The sequence below is a fragment of the Pelophylax lessonae genome, assembly GCF_965119305.1.
Source record: "Pelophylax lessonae genome assembly, chromosome: 4".
NCBI lineage: Eukaryota > Metazoa > Chordata > Amphibia > Anura > Ranidae > Pelophylax > Pelophylax lessonae.
The window spans coordinates 245190349-245215163 of NC_138771.1; the positions used below are offsets into that span (position 1 = coordinate 245190349).

Sequence of the window (24815 nt, forward strand, 5' to 3'; positions counted from 1 at the left end):
GTTTTATAGTAACCATTTTTCAGATTGCTGAATACCTGGCCGTCCCCTCCCGCTCCATGTAATGACAGTCGAGTGGCTTCTCAGCCGCATCAGTTGTTATTACAAGACAGCCGACTATTGGGTATGGATGCCGGTACCGGGGTGATGCCTCTAGCTGCAGGCATCACTCCAGTACAAGCACTTTCCTGAAATATCAGCAATATCAGTCACCTTGGTGGCTGATTCCGATATATCGGGGAAAATGCAGATCGGCCCTCGATATAACGGCTTTGCCAGTAATCGGTCAATCACTAATAAGATTGCCAAGACCCTGAAACTGAGCTGCACCATAGTGGCCAAGACCATACCGCAGTTTAACAGGACAGGTTAAACTCAGATCAGGCCTTGCCATGGTTGACTAAAGAAGTTGAGTGCATGTGCTCAGCGCCATATCCAGAGGTTTTCTTTGGGAAATAGACGTATGAGTGCTGCCAGCATTGCTGCAGAGGCTGAAGGGGTGGGGGTCAGCCTGTCCGTGCTCAGACCATACGCTGCACACTGCATAAAATTGGTCTGGATGGCTGTCGTCCCAGAAGGAAACCTCTTCTAAAGATGATGCACAAGAAAGCCCGCAAACAGTTTGCTGAAGACAAGCAGACTAAGGACATGGATTACTGGAACCATGTCCTGTGATTTGATGAGACGAAGGTCAACTTATTTGGTTCAGATGGTGTCAAGCGTGTGTAGCGGCAACCAGGTGGGGAATACATAGCAAGTGTGTGTTTTAGGATCACTTGAAGGGGTTTTTTTTTTTTTTTTTTTATATAAGTGAAAAGCACTTTAAAGATAATCAGCAGTTTTGCTTTCATTCTTTATTTTAAAGAAAAAATTTAAGTAGTAAAACATTACAGTACTTTCCATTTATCAAAAGAACCGAAAAAAAAAATACAAATACAGTATCACATCACGTATAATACAAGCAGTATAGGGGGCATAGTCCATCAGTAACAGAGAAATTGCAAACTTGACTGCCCTCTAGTGTATATCTTAAGCAAATCCTTTTCAATACCACTACCATGTTATGTTAATGGAAACGTGACAAATATAGAGTAGGTGTTATCCAAATTTGACTGCAGCAATGGGAATAAACTTTTTAAGTGTGAGAATTTAGCAACATATATTGTGGCATAAATTATTTGGTGAATCCTAGCATACAGTTGTTGAATATGAGTAATCAAGAAGGAAAACGTCTGTTTGAAAATGTCTTTGAAATATATTCCAATATAATTATTATAAAAGCAATGTGAAATACTATTTTTGCTAAAATAATTCCAATAGTTTAGAATCATCCCACAGCAGTTGATACATATTTATTTGTGTGTATAGCCTGCATGCAGTCAATCCCAGATATGAATTTTATGTCCGTTAGTTAGGATTTAAGGGAGGCCTGTCATGCCCGCCAGACTGTCTCTCTCTCTCTCTTTATGATTTCAAACCCTGTGAAACCATAATCTGAAAAAAGTATCCACAGCAGTACTTGAAGTTTTCTTTCTGAATACTTGTAGTGTGACCTAAAGTGTTGAAGCTAGGCGATTATCATGACCGCGAGACCACTTGACATTTTTAGGAGATTAACCATAACAGGTTTGATATGACCAGTTTTCTTTTACATAATAAAAGATGTAGATACTCAGGAACATAGATTTGACAGAACATTTTAGCTTCTGTGGGCTTCTGTGGCAGTAAGATGCTGTAAAAGACATCTACTCACCAGTGAGCAGGTTACCCTACCAGGCCCTTACTGCACAACTTGGGGGCTTAATTAAATTTTTCTCTAGATCTATTTTGACAGCATTTAAAACTTGTTTATCTAAAAAAAGAAAAAAATGTTGCATTGTAGATGTTTGTGACCGTAAAATACACTAACAAGTGTTAGTAGATGCATATAAGCAATCACAACAACACATGTTTAGTTCTCTGGACATATAGGCTGATACTTGTTTTTTGTGTTTGCAGGAATGCCACAAGGAGCTGCAAATCCTTTCCAGAGAAGTCCGGCAGCTAACCAAGCTTCTAATCTGGCAGCAACACAAATGTCATTTCCTATTCAAGGCATCCACAGTGTGGCACAGACCGTTTGCCGGATACCACAGAACCCTCTAAGTCAAGCGCAGCATCAGCAGAATACTACTGTGACTGTAATACAGAATAAAACTCCAATTTCGTGTGAAGTAGTGAAAGCTACAGTAATACAGGGTTCTGTTCAGCACTCAGCAGTTCCTGTTAGCATCTCTTTGGGAGGATCAACACAAGCTTCAATCGTTCAAAATCACGCTGGACAGCAGTCTTCTGTTGCTGTAGTAGGTTCTCAGGCATTGTTTCACCATCCATCTGTTATTCAGCAGCAGCCCCCATTACACACAGTGGTACCTGGACAGATAGCATCAGGAACACCTGTAGCAGTTATTCAGCAAGCTGTTCCTCAAGGTCACATATTTGGCAGAGTTCAGAATATGCCAGCGGGCACAGCAGGAATTCAGCAAGGACAGCAGCTGATCACCACTTCTTCGCAAAATGTGCAGGTTTCGTCACAGCAGTCTCCAGCTTCCAGCCAGCCGAAAGATACAGTTATCTTAACTCCTCAACAATATGTAACAACTTCATCATCCAACATAGCATCTGTAACAACAGTACAGAGTTTCCAGGTTGCCACTGGTCAGGTGGTTACTATAGCTGGTGTTCAAAATCCACAAGCCTCTCGAATTGGTTTCCAGAGTATTGCTCCCAAACCCCTTTCTTCTCAGCAGGTGTCATCTGCAGCTGTAGTTCAGCAGCCCCAACAGCAACAGCCCCAGCAGAGTGTTGTAATTGTTAGTCAGCCAGCTCAACACGGACAAGCATATGCACCAGCCATACACCAAATTGTTCTCACTAATCCAGCTGCCATTCAAGCTGGGCAGACTGTTCAGTTAACTGGGCAACCAGGTTTAGCACCGTCTTCATCTCCTTTACCATCTCCAAATAACCAGCTCCCACCTATTATGACATCTCCCCCAACCACTCCAGTTTCACAAGGGCCGCCACCAACTGTTAGTCAAATGCTTTCTGTCAAAAGACAACAGTTATCACCAGCACCTCACCAACAGCCCCAAACTCAACAACAGGCACAGGTGCAAACTCAGCAGACGCAGCCATCCCAGCCTGTACAAGTACAAATTCAGCAACAGCAATCTCAGAATGCAAATGTTGGTCTTTCTACTCCTGGTGAGTCCAGCTTAATCAAACAGCTGTTGCTTCCAAAACGGGGACCTTCCACTCCAGGAGGAAAGCTCATTCTCCCTGCTCCTCAAATACCACCTCCCAACAATGCAAGAGCACCAAGTCCCCAGGTGGTGTATCAAGTAGCTAATAATCAAACCCCTTCATTTGGAGTACAAGGTCAGCCTGCTACTCAACAAATTCTTGTTGGGCAGCAAAATGTACAGTTAGTTCAGAGTACCATGCCGAACCAAACTGCTGTTCAGACTGTCCCAATTTCTAATTTGCAAATATTGCCAGGCCAGTTGATATCAAATTCCCCGGCAACTATTTTCCAAGGGACTACAGGCAATCAAGTGACTATAACAGTTGTGCCAAACACAAGTTTTGCTACTGCAACAGTAAGCCAGGGAAGTACACCTCAGATCATTGCACCAATAAGTGGGGCACAAACAGGAGTTGGATTACAGGTACAAACTCTTTCTGCTGCTCTTACGCAAACCGGTGGGCCTTTACCAGGATCTACCAATTCTCCCCCTTTTAGGGGTGATAAGATAATTTGCCAAAAGGAGGAAGAAGCAAAGGAAGCTACCGGTTTGCATGTTCATGAACGTAAAATTGAAGTTATGGAAAATCCTTCTTGTCCAAAAGGTTCTGCAAACACCAGCAATGGGGAAACAAATGAAAATGATGTGCAAGTAGGAAGTCTCCTAAATGGTAAAAAGTGCGACTCCACTCTACCTCCTTCAAACTCAGGGAAAGCTCAGAATGAGGCCAGCCAGCTGGTCCCTAATGGGTCGTCTGTGGAACTGGGGGAAAATGGAGCTTCTGCAAAGCTAAGCTCTGAGCAGGCAGACACACAGGAAAGTAAAACTGACTTTAAACGGCCACAAGTTAATGGGATTTGTGATTTTGAAAAGGAAGACTGTTCACATTTGAGCAAAAACATTCCAAATCACAAAACTTCCAACCATGTAGGAAATGGTGAAATATCCCCCGTCGAGCAACAAGAACTTCTTGATTCTTCTCAACAAGTTACTGCCAAAGGTGAACAAGTGGAAAGGCTATCCAATGGACCTGTAACACCCAACAGTTTATCACATACTGCAAGCAGCAGTCGTGATGCTTCAAACCTTTCAAATCAAATACATTGTGGTAATCCCACAGATCTACCCAACGGACCTGTAGTTTCCACTTTGAATTCAGATGTGCCTCAGCAGCGTCCGTCTGTAGTTATTCCTGCTCAGTCTACAGCCCCCATTATACAAGGTCATCAAGTTATAGCATTGCCTCATACAGGATCTAGAATTGTTCAGTCTACTCTACCTGCCGATGTACGGTCAACTAATGGAACAGCAGAATGCAAATCTGTTAAGCGACCAGCAGAGGACAGTGAAAGGGAATTTGCCCCAGTCATTCCCAGTAAAGTGGGAGTACGGATTGTTACAATCAGTGACCCAAATAACGCTGGCTGTAGTGCAACAATGGTTGCTGTGCCAGCTGGTGTAGATCCAAGCACTGTAGCTAAAGTAGCAATAGAAAGTGCTGTTCACCAAAAACAGCAGCATCCACACACGTTTGTACAAACTGTAGTTGCACAGGTAAGTCAATCGGTTTTAAAATGAGATGTACATTTTCTCTGAGGTTGCAAACTTTTAAAAGAATTACAAAAAAAAACGCACAAGCGAAGTGGCGGTTGAGCATTTAATCTGCACACCTTTGTGTACATTTCATAGCTTTAGCTTACTATGCACCGCTTGTTTACCATGTTGTTACAATACCTTGCTAGACAAAGAATTAATGGACCAAAAAAAAAATATGAATGTGGGGATCGATTTATAGAAATCTTGTAGTATTGAGTTTCCAGCCTTTGTTGATATGAGTTCTTAAAAACCAGTGATATTAAAATTTTCTCTATCGTTCATTGACAGACGCAGCTCCATATTCTTCTTAACCACTGGGTTATGCTGCCCCCTACAGGAGTAGGACACTAGGCAGGAAAAAACTTTACCACGCCTATGGGGCAGTCCCTGCAGGCATACTCTCACTCACTCTGCTATAGGCAGGGCCGGCGTTACCGCTAGGCGAACAAGGCAGCCGCCTAGGGTGCACTGCCGCCTAGGGCGCAACCATACCTCCCGCTCCCAAGCGTCCCTGATTCGCAGGGATCGTCCCCAGTGAATCAGGGCTGAGTCCCGGAATGCTCGCGGCGGTGCAGGCGTCTTGGTTCCCGCACGCCGCCCGCAAGTTACACACACGGCAGCTGGTCTCTCTCCCCAGCTGCCTGTGTCAGAGCAGAGACGAGCACTGAACCCGCCCCTCCCCCTTCCTGTGTGTTTCCTGTACACACAGGAGAGAGGCGGGCAGAAGCTCTTAGCTCTCTGCAATAGCGCCACTCTGATCTGAGGTCTGTGATGATAACTATAACTAACTTGCAGGGGGGGGGGTGTATGGTGCTAGGGGGGTGGAGATGGGGGGGGGTGTATGGAGATTGAGGGTTGTGTGAAGCTGGGGGGGTGTATGGAGATGGAGGGGGTGTGTGAAGCTGGGGGGGGGGTGTATGTCATCTTCCTACCACCCCACCACCTGACATCTTCATCCCCCGTCAGCCTTCCACCATCCCACCCCCTGTCATCTTCCTACCATCCCACCCCCTGTCATCTTCATCCCCCCTGTCAGCTTCCCACAATCCCACCCCCTAACATCTTCATCCCCCCTGTCAGCTTCCCACCATCCCACCCCCTGTCATCTTCATCCACCCTGTCATCTTTTTACCATCCCACCCCCTGTCCTCTTCCCCCCATCCCACCACCTGTCATCTTCATCCCCCATCAGCTTCCCACCATTCCACCCCCTGTCATCTTCATCCCACCCCCTGACCTCTTCATCCCCCATCAGCTTCCCACCATTCCACCCCTGTCATCTTCATCCCCCATCAGCTTCCCACCATCCCACCCACTGTCATCTTCATCCCCCCCATCCCACCCCCTGTCATTCCCACCCCCTGTCACCTTCCCCTGTCATCCCACCCCCTATCATCTTCCCCACCCATCCCACCCCCTGTCATCTTCCCCCCCTATCCCACCCCCTGTCATCTTCCCCCCCTATCCCACCCCCTGTCATCTTCCCCCCCACCCCACCCCCTGCCATCTTCCCCCCCACCCCACCCCCTGCCATCTTCCCACCCCACCCCCTGCCATCTTCCCACCCCACCCCCTGCCATCTTCCCACCCCCTGCCATCTTCCCACCCCCTGCCATCTTCCCACCCCCTGCCATCTTCCCACCCCCTGCCATCTTCCCACCCCCTGCCATCTTCCCACCCCCTGTCATCTTCCCACCCCCTGTCATCTTCCCACCCCCTGTCATCTTCCCACCCCCTGTCATCTTCCCACCCCCTGTCATCTTCCCACCCCCTGTCATCTTCCCACCCCCTGTCATCTTCCCACCCCCTGTCATCTTCCCACCCCCTGTCATCTTCCCACCCCCTGTCATCTTCCCACCCCCTGCCATCTTCCCACCCCCTGTCATCTTCCCACCATCCCCCACCCCCTGTCATCTTCCCACCATCCCCCACCCCCTGTCATCTTCCCACCATCCCCCACCCCCTGTCATCTTCCCACCATCCCCCACCCCCTGTCATCTTCCCACCATCCCCCACCCCCTGTCATCTTCCCACCATCCCCCACCCCCTGTCATCTTCCCACCATCCCCCACCCCCTGTCATCTTCATCCCCCCTGTACCCCACTACCAGCTTCCTACCACCCAAGCCCCTTAAATTTTCTGGTGCACATCATATATGATGGACGCAGGGAAAATTTTTTCTTCCAGTGAGAACACGGACATTTGTCCTTCCAGTGAAACCACCAACGCAGGGAATTTTTCGTTTCAGTAACACAACAGATGCATTTCTACCCAAAACCCTGCTCACCCATAGTGCAGTGACCCTGTTTTTAAAATGTTTTTTTGTTGGGGGGGGGGCGCAAGTGGCTGGTCTTGCCTAGGGCGCAAAATAGTCTGGCACCGGCCCTGGCTATAGGATTCAGTTTGTTTCTGCATCGTTTAGGAGTAGGACCTAGTTCCCGGCTGGGACTTCGGTCTTAGCTTGTTTTTTATTTTAAAGGGACCCTTTGTTAAAATTGTAATTTTTTAGTTAGTTTTGTTCCTGAGAGAACAGCCAGACTGGGTTTCGGACTGGATATCCTGGATCCTTAGTCTCCCAGTCTGGCCAGCGATCGTGTGCAGGTTATAGTCCCGTGCTAGGCCTCGCCACGGCAGAGCCCCAATGGACGGGGGCTGGCCCGCGAGTGAAACACCTCGCCGGGATGCACAGGGCCTTGTTCAGCCTGAGTCGCAGCGTGCCCCTTGGCCGTCGGCACCCCCACCCCTTGTGCAGAGGTAGTCTGCTTAGAGTGGCGCCCACCCGATTGTCGATATGGTGAGTAGTGTCCTCCCACCCCCCCCCCCATAGCTCTTGCGGTCTCGGGTTGGACAGACCCCCGGGTTCCCTTCCATTTTCCTTAGCCCCTCTAACAGTAACGGTGGTGTTATGTCCCCAACCTACCCCCCCCCCCCCCCGGGGTTAGGCAGGAGCTGGCTTTGCCACTTGCTCCAGTAAGGGGGGTGGATGCAGTTGCTGTCCGAATCGCACACGGGGTCTTTGCGCAAGTTCTTGGCCCCCTGAGGGTTAGTGACTGGTGCAGGGATGTCCTTTGCGATCCTTGCGGTGGTTACAGGCTTGAGAGGGAGCAGATATTTTATTCATCCGCGGGTCTGTGCCTCATGTGTCTGGGTCAGGCCGAAAATTTAGTCTGCGGCTTTGCGGCCTACTCGCGGCTGTCCGGGTGCCTGAACCGAGCTGACCGAGATGTGGTGCCTTACCAAGCTGACCAGCCAATGCCTCTCATGGCCAGATCAGGCCAAAAATTGAGGCCGTGGCTTTCGGCCTACTCGCGGCTGACTGACCAAGCTGTCTAAGCTGCTGACGGCGGACTCTCAACTGGATCGGGCCCCAAATTTAGGCTGCGGCTTTGCGGCCTACTCGCGGCTGGCTGTCCGAGCTGATGACTGAGATGCTGACCAGGGTGATAGAGCAGCAGATGGGCGTCCATCCTTACCACCCCCCCCCCCCCTCCCAGGGGAGTGAACATATGGACTGCCTGGTGCCCTCCTTGAACCGGGGGGGGAGGTTGCGCCGTGAGGACATTGTTGCAGGGGGTTCCAAGAGCATCACGGCGGGCCCCTTCTTCCCCTTTATAGGGGGCTATGTCCTTTATGGTGGGCAAACCTTAGGTCTAATAGGGGTCCTTTTGTAGAACTTTCGCCGGCGTCTCCTTGCGGGACTGTGGTCGGCGACCTCCCCTGCTTGTTATGTTCTCAGGGTAAGCTTAGCATATAGCGGCTTTACTGGGTCTGCGTCCACACACTTCAGGTGCTCTGCGGTGAGGATGTCTCCTATATTTTCTGGGCATGCAAGGGCGCTGGTGGATGCACTGATTGTATCGGCACATAAAATTTTAACATGGGAGGCGCCGGTCCCCTCGGGGGCCCTCAGATACCCTAAAAGCGGCACTATTAAAGGCCAGGTGTCGGCTTTGGCTGTGTTTTTTTTTAACGCCTTTTAGCTACGCATTCTTTGATCCCTTTTATCCAGGGAGTTCGTCATGTGGCTCCTCTGATAGGGCCCCATTACCTCCATGTGATCCTAACTTGGTACTGTCTGTTCTTCAAAAACCTCCCTTTGAAAACTTAGGGAGATTCCGCTGCTTTCACTGTCACAGAATGTAGCCTTTTTGGTGGCTATTACCTCTGCCCGCAGAGTGAATTGGCGGCGCTGTCCTGCCGTTCTCCTCCTCTGGTGGTCACAGAGATTAAGTGGTACTTTGACCTAATCAGTCGTTTCTTCCTAAGGTGGTTTCTGATTTCCATTGAATGAAGACATTGTGCTGCCTTCACTCTATCCTAAGCCCAAGCATCCCAAGGAAATTGCCTTGCATTCTTTGGCTGTGGTTCGGGAAATTACTGAGGTTACTGAGTCTTTCAGGAAATCTCTCCTTTTGTCCTGACGGAAGGACCTCGGAAGGGACTGGCTGCGTCTGCTGTGACCATATCCCGATGAATCCCGCAGACGGTGGTACAGGCATATTCACTTAAGGGTCGGGTTCCACCTTTCCCTGTAAAGGCGTATTCTGCCAAGGCGCTGAGTGGCTCTTGGGCCTTAAGCCATCAGGCGTCAGTAATACAAGTTTGCAAGGTGTCAACTTAGTCGTCTGTGCACACGTTCATTCAATTCTACAAAGTAGATGTGTTGGCATCCTCGGATGCTTCTTTTGGCCGCATGGTTTTGCAGGCTGCTGTTTAAAAGAGCATTTTTTTTCTCTTTGAGTGTGTATGTTGTTTCTAGGTGAACTCCAGTTGTTCTTGCTTGAGCTCCATGTTACCTAAGTTTAGCCTTTGGGGAACTATCTTCTTTCTCTGCAATGTTTTTCCACCCCTCATGCAAATACTGCTTTGAGACGTTGCAATGGTTAGGAAGAATATGAAGCTGCGTCTGTCAATCAACGATAGAGAACTGGATTTTTTTACTTACCGCAAAATCCTTTTCTCTGAAGCTCTTTGACAGAAGCAGCATCCACCCCTCTATTTCTAAATGGGTTGGGGTTTTTTTTTTAACTTCTGATACTGCTTGCAACAAAACTGAATCATGTAGCAGAGTGAGTGGGTATATGCCTGCAGGGACTCCCCATAGGCGTGGTAAAGTTTTTTCCTGCCTAGTGTCCTACTGCTGAAGGGGGCAACACAACCCAATGGTTAAGAAGAATATGGAGATGCGTCAGTCAATGTACTTCAGAGAAAGGATTTTATGGTAAGTCAAAAATCCAGGTTTTACAGTACAGATGTAAAGACAGAGTAAGTGAGCACAGTGAGGGGAATTTATCCAAAATTAGGCAGCCAGAATCTGCTGCAATTGTGCATGACAACCAATAGGTTTTAAATTGCTCCCCAATTAATGTGTGGAAAGTGCAGACGTTTTTCCCAAAAGCTGCACCAAGCAGTCTATGCTGTCACCAACAAAAGGGGAATGACAGAACAGAACCGCTTGTTGCCGACCAGCTCCAGTATCTTTTACTTTACTGCATTCTCCATTCACATAAAAGCTTAAGCACCATCTCCTCTGTGCCCTCTGATAACTCCCGCTCCCCTGCCCCCCCCCCCCCCTGAAATGCAGGTTTATTTCAAATATCTGATATTTACCATTCCTGAATGAACACAGAAGCGCTCAGTGGTAAGCACTCCAGTGTTCATGGATGGCTTGTTTACTTTCTCAATTTGTGAAAGAATAGAAAGCACTCTGTTAAGTGTTGTGACTACAGAGGAGAGGGAACTAGAGTACTCTGTTCTGAATTTTATTTCCTATATCAAAAAGGAAAAATCAGTGGTTCGTTCATGTCTGTGCAAAGCAGAAATGCACAAAACCTCATTGGCATTGCCATAGCATGCAATAACACACATTGATTTTAAAACTTTATAAAAATGACATTACCTCAATGCTCTGCGAAGCACTGCATTGAAATTAAATGCATACCTGGATCATTTTATCGCACCTCGCATACACACACACAGCATAGGTGTAAAGCCAACCTCTTTAGTTTTGTAGCTTGAATTGATTATTTCTAGTTTTACGTAGCTTCAATTTTCACAGTTCACAAAAAGTCACAATTTAAAATTTAAAAATGTATTTTAACTCCAGTACAGTTTTATCGTTTTGATTTTATTAGGAATTTTGTAGATTGTTTGTGTTGATCACGATTTTCATGTATTGTATTGAAAATATATATTTGATAAACATTTGCGCAACTATCACGGCACCTACAAAATCACTAGCAGCATCTTTTAGTTCTACCTGTCCCGTGGTTTCTGAAAATGTATGGTTGGTGAGTCTTTTTTACAAAGCCTTAAAACTGTTAAAAATAAAAAAAAAAAAAAATTACAAAATTAACTAGCCACCTGAGATCAAAGGTGGGAAGCAACCCAAAAAGGTTAAAGTAGACGTTCCACTGTTGGTATTCACTCCTCCCCTTTTCATAAATTCTCCAAAAAATATATTTTACTCAAAGTTTAAATTAAAAAATAAAAATAAAATGAGTATACTTCTCTTACCAACTCCACCCAAAAGGCTTAAACCAGTGAGATTTGGGTAATGTAGACTACTCCCAACACTGTTGCAGTATTCCTCTTGCAAGGGAAAGGTCTGTATCATATCTTTTATTTCTATCCTACAAGATTTGTATTTGTTGGGTTATATGCAGGCTACCTTCAGGTTATTGGATTCTGACAAAAAAAACCTTTCTAGGGATGCTTATATCCACACCCACACTATTAGACTCCCACTTTTTGCTAGTGTCATTAGGTGCCAGATCTGTTCTTCTTTGGAACTGACTTCTACTTGTAGTGCAACATGTGTAATTAGCCTCAGGGTGCTATATAGGTCCAAGGCCATTGTCCAGGTCTATGGTTCCCAGACCATGGAGACCCCTTCTGGGCTTTGCTCACCGTGGGGGGTGAAACCTGGACCTCTATTCTCTTGAAGTAAGACCAGGGTCCCTGTATGTTGGTACCAGTTCCTGGCTTTCAATAATATTCACAGTGCAAAGCCCACCAAGTGGTTTTATAGGCAGAGGATTTGGGAATTCACTTTTATTATTGTAAATCCTGCTTTTTTTTTTATCTGTTAACGTCGTCTTGGTGCCAGCACACTATTGAACTCCTGTTGCAGAGACACAGCCACTGTAGTCTGTATATGGCTTCATATATACTACAGCTCCTAAACTTTGAGTTGAGAAGCTTTTGACTTTTTTTTTTTTTTTGCCAAAGCTTCTAAACTCAACTTTATAAAAGCCTAAGTGTCCATGCACACACAGGTTTCGGAGCTGCTGCAGTTAGGGGAGGTTGAACCTCCCTCTCCTGAATGAGGAATCGCTGGCCGCAAAATGTGTTTTGCGTTTTTCTTTGCCTGAATGGTCATGATAGGCTATGTGTACACTAAGTTTGAGTTATAATGACTCCTGTATTTGGGCTTGCAAAGCTTCATCTATTTTAGCCTATGTACCTCCTCAATGGAGATCACAGGGACAAGAGCTGGGATAAAAGGGTTTTTTGCAGGTGGTCTCAGGACTGAGCAATGTCCTCTTATGATACAGCTCCCCTTATCTGACACTCTGCCTCTTATGGAACACACCATGTGACCTTTCTGACAAAAGTAGTTTTCTCTGTCTGAATTCTTTAGAAAACACTCAACACTTCTAGAACCTTTAGTTTCCAGAGGCCATAAACACTCTGTTATCTAAGGCTAATTATGGAGGAAGATATTAAAGAGCCTGATTTTGTAGCAGAGACTGCAGAGGATTTTCCTTTTCCTGCATCTTTTGAGGTAAAAGTTATGGCTTGGCGCCAAATGCCTCTCTACTGTGGACATGCTGTTTGACGTGATGCACGCTAGTCTTTGCCTAGCAGCACCTGACACACTACTACCTAAACAAGCCCCTGTGGTCACTTAAGCCAGCCAGCCATACATAGATCAAAATTCAGGCAGTTACCGGCCGAGTTTCGATACATGTATCGTCCCTGTGGTTGTATAGAAATCCGTCTCGATCGACTTCTGTACCACCACCCTGTCAGATTTTATCTTCTCGATTAGTGATGCAGGCTATAGCAGGTGGGCAAGTCTCCACGGTGTCAGAATACAATTAGCTCAGTAGTGGGGGGTATCCCTCATCCACTTCGAATGTGTAAATGGGGTAATTGGGTCAATTTCTTTTTTCCCTTTCAGCCCACTGGTTGAACGAAAAAAACTGACCCATTTATAGCCTTGCTAAGTCTAGAACAACTTTTTCCACAGATGACTGATGGTGAACTTTTGAGGACTATTCCTATCTTACAAGGGTTTTAACCCCCTAAGCTCTTTACTGAAGTTTATCCTATTGAAAAGGAATTTGAGAAAAGGAATTTAAGAAGTGGGCTTTTCCCATGGTGGATCCTGCCAATTAAAGGGGTTAAGTCAAAAGGTTTTTTTATCCTAATGCATTCTGTGCATTAGGATAAAAAAAAACTGTGTGTAGCAGCCCCCCTAATTCTTATCTGAGTCCCCTCTTGATCCAGTAATGTCCATGACTGTCTCAGCCGTCCAGGACTCTCCTCCGCATTGGCTAAGACAAAGAAACAGCGCCATTGGCTCCCTCTGTTGTCAATCAGTCAGCCAATAGGGGGGGCCGAACTGCAGCTCCATATCTGAATGGATACACAGAGCTGTGCCTCGGCTCGGGTGCCTCCATAGCAAGCTGCTTGCTGTGGGGCACTCAAAGGGAGGGAGGAGCCAGGAGAGCCGAAGAGGATCCAGGCTGCTCTGTGCAAAACCAACTGCACAGAGAAGGTAAGTATAACAATACAATCACTTTACGTTATCGAACAATATAGTCCCTATTGATGATCCTTCTTTTAAAGTATCTGTTGATGGGAGTCTGGAAACCCCCTAAAAGGCCCTCTACCCTTGTGGGTCCTGCCCTGTTGCAAAAAATTGCTACACGGGCAAGGCAATTGAATTGAAACCAACAACCCAGCTTTTAGTACCCTGTTATGTTCGAACAATTGCAGCTGATTCCCTCAACTTACTGTTTTCTGTTGACGCACTTAAAAATGTAATTTGACAATTCTGAAGAATGTCCCTTATCTTTGAAAGGGAGCCCAACTGCTTAGAGTGCAGGCAGTGTGGATCCAAGACATCCCTGACTAACGGGTTCAGTCTGCAATTTGAGAGGGGTATGAAATAGTTTCCTTCTCTACCACCTCCTTGCTTTTTGCCTTCCAATCTATTAACACAGGGATTCCCAAACTACAGCCCTCCAGTTGTTCAAGAACTACAGTTCCCATCATGTATGTGAATGTCAGAGTTTTACAATGCCTCATGGGATGTGTAGTTCTGCAACAGCTGCAGAGCCGTAGTTTGAGAATCCCTGTATTAGCACAAAGAAAGCAGATTTACTTGACCACCTTGTACCAACTTCTGGCACAACTACTGGTATTCGTTGGTTCAGAACATTTTCATTTAAACCTAATCATAGTCCCAAAACCAAATGAGGACATCTGCTCAATACTGGACTTAAAAACTCTTTAACAGATTTATTTGTGTACCAAAGCTTTGAATGTAATTAACTAACAAGATATATTATTCCTTCTCTCAGAAAATAAGAATTTCTGGCATTAGTAGTCAAGATACGTATCTGTATAACCCCATCCTCTCCTTACATCAGGGGTGGGGAACCTTTTTTCTGCCAAGGGCCATTTGGGTATTTATAAAATCATTCGGGGGCCGTAGAAAATTATCAACTTAAAAATGTGCCTGTTATATTTGGTCAAAAATGTAATTAACTAACCCCTAATGTGATGGCTGCAACTGCTTCTCTGTTGTAAGTTTTGAAAAGAACTGCTGGCAGGTAATGCTGTTGGGTATAGCTGGCTGGTACTGCTGGTGGGTACAGCTGGCTGGTACTGCTGTGGGTACTGCTGGCTCAGGCTGGTACTGCTGGCTTGTACTGTGCTGTGGGTACTGCTGGCTGGTACTGCTGGCTCAGGCTGGTACTGCTGGCTCAGGCTGCTACTGTGCTGTAGGTACTGCCTTGGGTACTGCTGGCTGGTACTGTGCTGTGGGTACTGCTGGCTAGTACTGCTGTGGGTACTGCTGGCTGGTACTGTGCTGTAGGTACTGCTGGCTGGTACTGTTGTGGGTTATGCTGACTCTGGCTGGTACTGCTGGCTCTGGCTTATACTGCTGTGAGTACTGCTGGCTATTATTGGTACTGCTGGCTCTGGCTGGTAATGCTGTGTGTGCTGCTGGCGGGAAATGCTGGCTAGCAGCAGCGCCGCACTGGAGGAAGAGGCAATGTTTCCTGTATTGGTCACAGGCGGAGAGCATTTGATATCACTCTGCCTGTGACTCACTCAGACTGTCAGAACGGAGCCAGAACTATACAGGAAGCATTGGCTCCGTTCTGTCAGATCAGCTAAGAGACACAGACTCAGCTGCACGGGGGGCCGGACCAAATGACTTTGAGGGCCGCATACGGCCCCCGGGACGTAGGTTCCCCACCCCTGCCTTACATCAATGCTTTCTGCATTTTTCTTTGGGACGCCAACACTTCCAGTTTATAGTTTTAACATTCTGGCTCTCCTCTACACTTGTTTGCCCCACTTCTGTGGATTCTGAGTATTCATGTCGCCTTGTCTGCCAGAACACAGTTCCTTCAAAACATTGGCTGGATACCCAACTGCTTTTCAGCCTTTACACAGTCTGTAGTACCTGGGTTTTAATGTTGGACACAGCCAGAGCCAGAAATGTCCTTCCTCAGAAAAAGGATGCTTTCCCTCGGGTCAAAATTACACCCCTCCATTAAATCTGCATGGAGGGTTCTGGCTTGATGGTAGGTTTCTGCCTTATCCATGTTCAAGAATCTCTTGCCTCCCAATCCCTAATCAATGCTTTTCTTCAGGAACTTGCTAATATCAACTAAGTCAACCACCTGTGTGACCTTGTGATCTCAACCTGGTGCTCTGTTCTTCAAAGACCCCCTTTTCTACCGTTTAGAGACATTTTTGTTGGAAGACCTCACATGTAAAGTTGCCTTCCTGGTAGTCGTCATATCTGTTAGTCCCTGAGTTGATACCTATAACTGCAAATAGCCCGATCATAATAATTTACTCTTGCCGCTTATGTGGGAACAGCACAATCAAAAAAGGAAAACGGGGATGTGCTTATTTACCCATGCATCTAACCCACTCTAGAATAAAGTTTCTGCTTTATGCCTTTTTTTAAAAAAACAATATTTAAAAAAAAAAAATGCATGCGTGTGCCTAATTTACAAAGAGCGCAACAACCTCCATCAGTGATATACCTTTATATCTATACATTTAGGGTAAGGACCTCTCATCAGGAGATCACTTCACTGTTTCTATAAAAAAAAGGCTTCCTGCTCAAGTATAGTATAAATAATAAATGTTGGAGAGAGGAAGATGACCCCCAATATGTGATAAAAAGGGGGCCAGTTGTTACATGAGTTTCCTTTACGCCTGTAGGATATATAGCCGAGGGTTACTATTGTCAATAATGGTGATTGTGGTATACTTACTACAGGCTGGACTAAGATTGCTAATGGAGTCAGTGGCTTCTTAAAAGGGTTGGGTGCGCTTACTAAAGCCTGACACACCACAACCCCTATTTCTCTTACGTCCTCTGACAGTCGCCGCCCGATGGTATTAGCCTTCACTAATGGGGTAATGGCGCCCTCTGCAGGAGCAAGTCTAGGCAGATAATTGATTATTGGGTTAATACAAAAAAACTTTTATACCTCGGCACGCCACTAGGGGGCCATCCCTCAGCCAGTATCCTGAACCCAATCTGATATTACCTCAGTTTTATGCTGCCTAGCTTAGGAGCTGGTTAGGTCTTTCTGGCCGGGACCTTGTGTCTCGGTTTTCTTTGTTTTTTTTTTTTCTGAAATCATGTGTTTTTTCTTTGCACAATAGATTTGTATTTCTCTCACTATCACTAGTTAGTCAGAGATTCCTTTCCTGGAGGACTACAAGTGACTGCAGAGCTGGGCCTCGGACTGGGTAATATAGATCCTTATGGTGCCCCAGCCTGCCAACGAGCGTCGCAGGTTACTGGTACGCCCAGGCAACGTCAGTGCCCCTCCGAATGGGGACGAGCCTGCGGAGCTGCGTTTTCGCTGAGGGTGTCTCAACCCGGATCGCCCACGTGTTGCCAGCATCCACCCTTGGCTGATGGCACCCCTACTTAGGGTGGGATGTCTCCCGTATCAGAGCGGTGCCTGCTTCCTGGACTGGTGATTAGTGATACCCCCTTGTTCCTGGGGGTTGTGGGCCCACTCTTAGGGGATAGCAGGGCTGGTGGTCTCTGTAGCATCCCCCTCCTGGCTGGCTTTGGGTTTTCTCCCTCCCTCCCTGTTCCTGCTGAGGGCACTTGTATAGGGGTACTGGTAGTACATGGGGGGGGTGCTCCATAGCTCTGAGGGTCTCCCTGGGGTCCCTTGTGGTAGCCAGAATGTGTATGTACTTTTTTTTGCGCTGTTTGGAGCGGCTGCCATGTTTATTGTGGGCAGATCCTGGACTCTGTAAGGGCAGCAGCCATTTTAGGATACTGCACAAGGCTCCTGATTGGGTGCCATTGGATGTGTGCACATGCCTATTAAGGGCAAGTGGCCATTGTCCCTGTGCCTTTTTACATAGTTTCAATAGGCACCTTTTGTCGGCGCTCGAGGGCTGGGCCTCTAGCGGCATGAGGTCGTTTCCTCCTTCACACAACTGTGATAAAATGTACTGACAGGCTGGGGGATTTTTGATAATCCTTCTGCCATTTTTCAACCAAAACGATTTTTACTTGTGGCCGGCGTGTTTTCTGAGGGGGCACTTTCAGTAAGTGCAGGGGGTCCGCAGGAAGCGCAGATTTAAAGGGCCAGCGTCCCTTTTAATTTTTATGGCAAAAATTGACTCCCGGGACAACAAACCCCCTGCAGGCCTGGTGGGGGCTTCAGGCCACCCTGAAACCTCTGCCATGACCTCTATATCTGCTGCTCTTGCGACTTTGGCATCCCAGGTGGATGAGGGGTCCCGGTCCTCCGCTTCTGAGGGGGAGGAGGAGGAAAAAATCTTCCTCCTCGGTAGCGCTGGTACACGCGCTACGATGGATGCTCGCTCCCCTTAGCGACGTTGAGAAACTCTCTATCTTGACGATGAGCCATCTCCGTCAAGTAAGTGGTCCGCTTTTGGGTTCCGAAGGACCCAGAAGTCAGGTCAAGCTTTTCCCTGACCTGAGGAATTTCACGGGCGTGTGAATGACCAGTGGCGGTGCATTAAGCACAGGTTGGTGGTGCTTAAGTGTTTTTCACTCCGCTATCCAATTTTGGAGGCGGGGGACAAATGTTGGACGGTGTCCCCAAAAAAGTGGATCACACTGTGTCTAGGCTGTATAAGTCCACTTTGATGCCAGTAGAGGATTCCCCGGTATTCAGGGATCCGGCAGATAGGCGCGTGGAAGCACTCGCCCGCCACATTTATCATGGTGGCGGTTTCCCTGTTAAACCCTGTGTTTTGCCTCAGTGATGGCCTCTCAGGTTCTCACGGCATGATCCAAGGTGCTTCGCAGCACTCTAGTGGCGGAGTCGACCTCTCCGCCTGCCCTTGCCATGGTGGATTGGATCACCCAGACTGGGATGTTCTTGGACGAGGCCCCGTTGGGCGACCGGTTGTCCGCGGTAGGGGTCGCGTTCCGCCGCATTACCTGGTTGAAGAGCTGGTCGGCTGACCACGCGTCCAAAAAGATGGTATGAGGTCCCCTATGTGGGGGGTCGTCTTTTTGGGGATACTCTGGATGAGTTGTGTAAGGGGCTCACTGGAGGTAAGAGTACTCTGTTGCCTCAGGTCACTAAGGGTAAGCCCCCCGCTCGTGGCGGGGGCCCACCTTCAAGACTCAGCATAGTTCCTTCTTGCCTTTGGGACGCAGGAGAAGGGTAGACCCTTCCGGCCTTCCAGGGCCACAAGAAACCATGGACGGGTAAGCCAAAAGCTGGTTACTCTTCCTGAAGGGACGTCCTCGCCCGTTGTCGGGGTGGGGGGACGTCTGCGTTGTATTCAGGACAAGTGGGTTCACTAGCTAATTCGTTCAGGGTACCAGATCGAGTTTCGATCTCGCCCCGCAGACAGGTTCTTCCTGTCCAATCCTCCAGCTGTCCCCCATTTGTCTCAGAGATCTCATGGGGGCAGTGCATGATCTGCTTGCCCAAGGAGTCATTGTACCCGTTCCTTCACGGGACAGGTTTTGAGGGTTTTACTCCAACCTGTTCACCGTGCCCAGAAAGGGTGGCAAGGTGCGTTCCGATTCTGGATTTGAAGTCTCTGAACTGCTTTGCGCAGGTGCAGAAGTTTCGAGGGTACTCGGAAATATGTCCACTTCACGGTGGCTAGGGAGCAAGTGAGCACTATCAGTTTGTGGTGTTGCCTTTCAATCTCGCTTCGGCTCCCAGGGTTTTTCACCAAGGTGTTGGCTCCGGTTCTAGCTTTGCTGCGTTTACGGGGAATTGCGGTACTTGGTTACCTGGAAGACATTTTTTTATTAAGGTCAAGCTCATGTGTGACCTTAGCAAGCGATCTGGCCTTGACGGTTCAGACACTCCAGGAGTTTGGGTGGACCATCAATCTTCAGGAGTCGGCACTGCCGCCTTCAAATCGTCTTCATTACCTGGGGATGGTCCTGAACTCTACTCAGGCTCGAGTTTTTTCTTCCGGAGGAAGAACTCGGGTCTCTGCGGGGCGGGGCTGGGTCCCTCAGGGACAACGATCTCTCCTACGTGCGGACCTGCATGCGGGCTCTGGGCCTGATGGTTTTGGCTTTCAAAGCAGTTGCTCAATTTCACAACAGGACTCTGCAAGCGGAGAGCCTGGACAGGTGGGACAGGACGTCTCCGTCCTTGGTCAGGAAAATTTCTCTGAGTCGTCCGGTTCGGTCTGATCTTTTGTGGTGGCTCCGGTCACCGGCCTTGTCGCAGGGCCTGACCTTCCGGCCTCTGTTGTGGACGATTCTCTCCACTGATGCTAGCCTGTATGGCTGGGGAGCAGTTCTGGGGGCGCTTTGGGCCCAGGCGACATGGTCGGCGGTGGAGACTTCATTGCCGATGAACGTCTTGAAGCTTCGAGCGATCGAGTTTTGTCTGTTCCGTTGGTAGTCTCTGCTTCAGGGGTGTCCGTTCCGGGTACAGACGCACTATGCCACGGCTGTGGCTTATATCAATCACCAAGGGGGCTCCAGGAGTGTCTGGACAGCCAAGGCAGTGGCCGAGATCCTGTCTGGAGCCGTATCGCTTGTACCAGCGATTTCGACTGTTCACGTTCCGGTTGTGGAAACCTGGCAGGCGGACTATCTGAGTAGCCAGCCTTGGGACCAGGGGGAATGGTGCCTGCATTCGGAGGTGTTTCAACTCCTGTGGGCCCGGTGGGGGACTCCGGACGTGGATCTGTCACGTCTTGTCTCAACAAAAAGGTGGAAAGGATTCGTGGCCAGAACTCGCGATCCTCTGGCAATGCACTGGTGGTGCCTCGTCTGATGTATGATTTTCCTCCGATTTAACTGTTGTCCAGGTTCCTCCACGGTTTGGTGTCGGAACGGATGTCAGTCATTCTGGTGGTCCTGGAGTGGCCTCGACAGTCCTGGTACGCAGACAACGTTCAGATGGTCGTCGAACCTGCCTGGCGGCTTCCGCTGCGAGACGATCTTCTTTCTCAAGGACTGATCTTCCTTCCTGCTTTCCAGTCTCTTGCTTTTACGGCATGACTGTTGAAAGCCAGGTCTTGAGGGATAGAGGTCTTCCAAAGGCGGTCATCCTTACCTTGTTAAAGGCTCGTACAGCTGCCTCTAGGATGTTTTATCACCGCACCTGGAAAGCGTATATCCCCTGGTGTGAAGCGCATGGTTCTCATCCTCGTTCCTTCTTGGTGGCGATTGTCTTGGCCTTCCTGCAGAAGGCGTGGATCAGCGTTGCCGCTGACTACCGAAAAGGGTCCGTTGTCGGTTTTGGCCTTCTTTTTTTCAAAGTCCTTTGGCGTCGCATTCCTTGGTCCGCACCTTCATTCAAGGGGTGCGGCATGGGATCTGAATTTGGTTTTCTCTGTGTTACAACAACCTCCCTTCGAGAACATCAGAGATTACTCTCGGTGTTGCCCCAGTAAAGTTGCCTTTTCTGGTGACCATCACGTCGGCTCGCAGATTGTCTGAGTTGGCGGGCTTATCCTGCCGCTCTCCTTATCTGATACGTCGTGGAGATAAGGTGGTTCTGCGATCCAATCAGTCTTTTCTTCCACTGGTGGTTTTCTTCATTCCACCTTCAATGAAAGATATTGTGTTGCCTTCGCTGTATGCGCGGCTCAAGCATCCCACGGAACTTGTCTTGCATTCCCTGGATGTGGTCCGGGCGGTCAAGGTCTCCCTGTCCGCCACGGAGTCTGTTCGGCAGTCTGCGTAAATCAGACAGGCGATTGTTAAGGCCTATTCTATTTAGGCATTCTATTCGAGCCGTCAGCGCCTCTTGGGTTTTTTCGCTATCGGGCTTCTGTGGCTTAGGTGTGCAAGGCGGCGACTTGGTTGTCCGAGCACACTTTTCACAAAGTTCTAGGAACTTGAGGTTTTTGGCATCTTCAGATGCTTTCTTTAGCCGCAAAGTTTTGAGTGCGGCAGTTTGGAGGGGACATACTTTTTTTTGTCCCTTCTTCTTGGGGTGTTTTTTTGTTGTTTTTGGATTTGTTCCAGTTTTTTTAGTGGGCTCAGGTTGTTACTGGCCCGTCTGTTTACGTTGCCTTCTGAGTTGGTTGCATTTTTTTCCGACCCCCCCTCATAACTGCACTGCTTTGGGACGTCCCATTAGTGAAGGCTAATACCGTCGTGTGGTGACTGTCAGGACTCAGATAAAAGAATTTTATGGTAAGTTCTTACAAAAATTCTATTTTTCCAGCCTAGTCACAATTAAACATTCCTAAACTGTCGATAATGTATCACTTCCTTGCACCGCAAACCAAAGAGTCATTATAATGTCCTTTAACAGGTACTGGTGCTCTCCCTGATATAAAGTGCTATAAACCTCCAGAACCCAACATGTTTTGCCTCACAATAGGAGGCTTCATCAGTTGTGCAATAAGAGAGGTGAAAAAAAAAAAAGTTGCAGTAATCCACATGTCCAAATTGTGCATTTATAATGTATGCAGAAGAGTGATGACATCCTCACATCCTCCACACGCAAGTGCCATTAAGTGACGACGTGCATGATTACATGCATGATAATCTCATGACACCTTCACACATCAATCCACAAGCTGGCCCCCCCTCCTATCTATTATACAAATTGTCTCCTATTTAACCGCATGATGTATTAGCCTTATTTAACAGCTCCTCTTTTCTCACTCTATTTTTAGGGACCTTTTTCGCCAATTTAAAAGTTCAAAAATCTATAAAAGTAAATACCGAACTTAAAAAATTAGGGAATCCAGACCATATCCCATGCCATGATTCAGAAAAAGGCTTCAGATTAAAAAACATTCAGATAATGCACAAATGATAAATATGTAAATTCCTCAAGACCATGGGGTGCTCTCAAGCACAACTTCAAGTTTCACTTTTAGCAATTCCTTGTCTAAGCCCCCCTTACTAGGACCCAACTTCAAATCCTACACCACCCAGAGTTTTAGGCTCTCAGGTCTCCCTTCATGTTTAAGCCAAACGTGCCTAAACATCACATCATTTATATGTTCCAAAACTTGTCTAAACTGAGGGATGTCCTTTTCTACAGGAGGATACACAAACAACTGGCAAAGTAAACCCCTCCGCCAGAACCAGAATTTTATACTTTACACTGGACACAGAGATGCGATCCCTTTGGTTTATCTGGCAAACAATTTGGATTTGGTATTCATATTGGAATATTCTCCACATGACTGTTGGACTAAAAGATCTTTTAAGTTCCTACCTTTTTTATATGTTAGGATTCTTTGAAAGGAACACTTTTAGATCTTTTTTTATCCAACAGCACTTGCCAGTATTTTCTTATAATGTAAATCTGTCCTGACTGGTGTGAGTAAGTACCAATCCTTCGTGTCCCACCAAACTCATCCTCCTCAGTTCTTTTCTCACTGAAAGAGGGATTTGCTCTACAGAATTAACCTTTTAAAATGTTCTTATTAAATCTTTCCTAGGGTAGCCTCTTTGGATGAATCTATCAAAAAGACGCCAATTTCACTCTAAATTCTGTTTGTGTTTGGAGCAGTCCTGCTTTGCCCTCATAAATTGGCCTGTGGGGGATCCCCTTTTTGAGGACTTAGTGATATCTTTTTTTTTTTTTTTTTCTGCTGTAAAAGCAATCATAGGCGCAGTTCAGTCGCTTGATTGTTTTTACAGGACCCCCCCTCCATGCGATCGGCAAGCTGGAGAAGGTATCCGCCAGATGATCCCTGGTCATCTCTGACTCTGGGAGGCTGGCCGTGACATTGACGTCGCGTCTGGCCCTGGCAGTTGTAAACACTGCTGTGTATTTGGCTGGAAAGGCTGAGATCGTGTTTTTTTTTTTTTTTTTTTTGGTAACCTGTAAACAATTTTAAAGTGTAACCTATGGAGATTAGGTACCGAAGTTCGGCGCAATTCCATGTGTGCGAATTTTAAAACGTGACATGTTGGATATCTATGTACTCAGGGTAACATTCTTTAACATTATACAAAAAATTGGGCTAACTTTACTTTTTTTTTTCTTTCCCCCCTGAAAAAAATTGCATTTGATTTGTAAATACCATGTGACATAAATTGCAAGGATAAAAAATATATATATACACACACACAGTATCTCACAAGTGAGTACATCCTCACATTTTTGAATATATTTTATTATATCTTTTCATGTGACAACACCGAAGAAATGACACTTCGCTACAATGTAAAGTAGTGAATGTACAGCTTGTATAACAGTGTAAATTTGCTGTCCCCGCAAAATAACAACACCGCCATTAATGTCTAAACCGCTGGCATCAAAAATGAGTACACCCCTAAGTGAAAATGTCCAAATTGGGCCCAATTAGCCATTTTCCCTCCCCGGTGTCATGTGACTCGTTAGTGTTACAAGGTCATAGGTGTGAATGGGGAGAAGGTGTCAAATTTTGTGGTTTCGCTCTCACTCTTACTAGTCACTGGAAGTTCAACATGGCACCTCATGACAAAGAACTCTCTTAGGATCTGAAAAAAATAATTGTTGCTCTACATAAAGATGGCCTAGGCTATAAGAACTTGAGGTTGCCAAGACCCTGAAACTGAGCTGCATCATGGTGGCCAAGACCATACAGCGGTTTAACAGGACAGGTCCCACTCAGAACAGGCCTTACCATGGTCAACCAAAGAAGTTGAGTACACGTTCTCAGCGTCCTATCCAGAGGTTGTCTTTGTAAAATAGACGTATGGGTGCTGCCAGCATTGCTGCGGAGGTTAAAGGCGTGGGTGGTGGGTCAGCCTGTCTGTGCTTAGACCATACGCCGCACACTGCATCAAATTGGTCTGCATGGCTGTTGTCCCTGAAGTAAGCCTATTCTAACCATGATGCACAAGAAAGCCTGCAAACAGTTTGCTGAAGACAAGCAGACTAAGGACATGGGTTACTGGAACCATGTCCTGTGGTCTCATGAGACCAAGATAAACCTATTTGATCAGATGATGATGTCCAGCATGTATGGCAGCAACCAGGTGAGGAGTACAAAGAGAAGTGTGTCTTGCCTACAGTCAAGCATGGTGCTGGGAGTGTCATGGTCTGGGGCTGCATTAGTGCTGCCGCAACTGGGGAGCTACAGTTCATTGCAGAGCATGATCCCCTCCCTTCATAGACTGGGCTGTAGGGTAGTATTCCAACATAACGATCCCAAACACACCTACAACGACCATTGCCTTGCTCCAGCATGTCTCCAGACCTAAACCCTATTGAGCATCTGTGGGGC

The 24815-nt window shown here is 47.2% G+C and overlaps 1 protein-coding gene across 1 annotated transcript in view; it reads left to right on the top strand.

Moving 5' to 3' along the window:
• The window catches only part of ARID2 (AT-rich interaction domain 2), a 228330-nt gene that overhangs the window by 156869 nt on the left and 46646 nt on the right, over nt 1-24815 (top strand). The window contains exon 15 of the mRNA XM_082255320.1: nt 1996-4838. Coding sequence (XP_082111446.1) covers nt 1996-4838 — 2843 coding nt within the window. The remainder of the gene's footprint in view (nt 1-1995; nt 4839-24815) is intronic.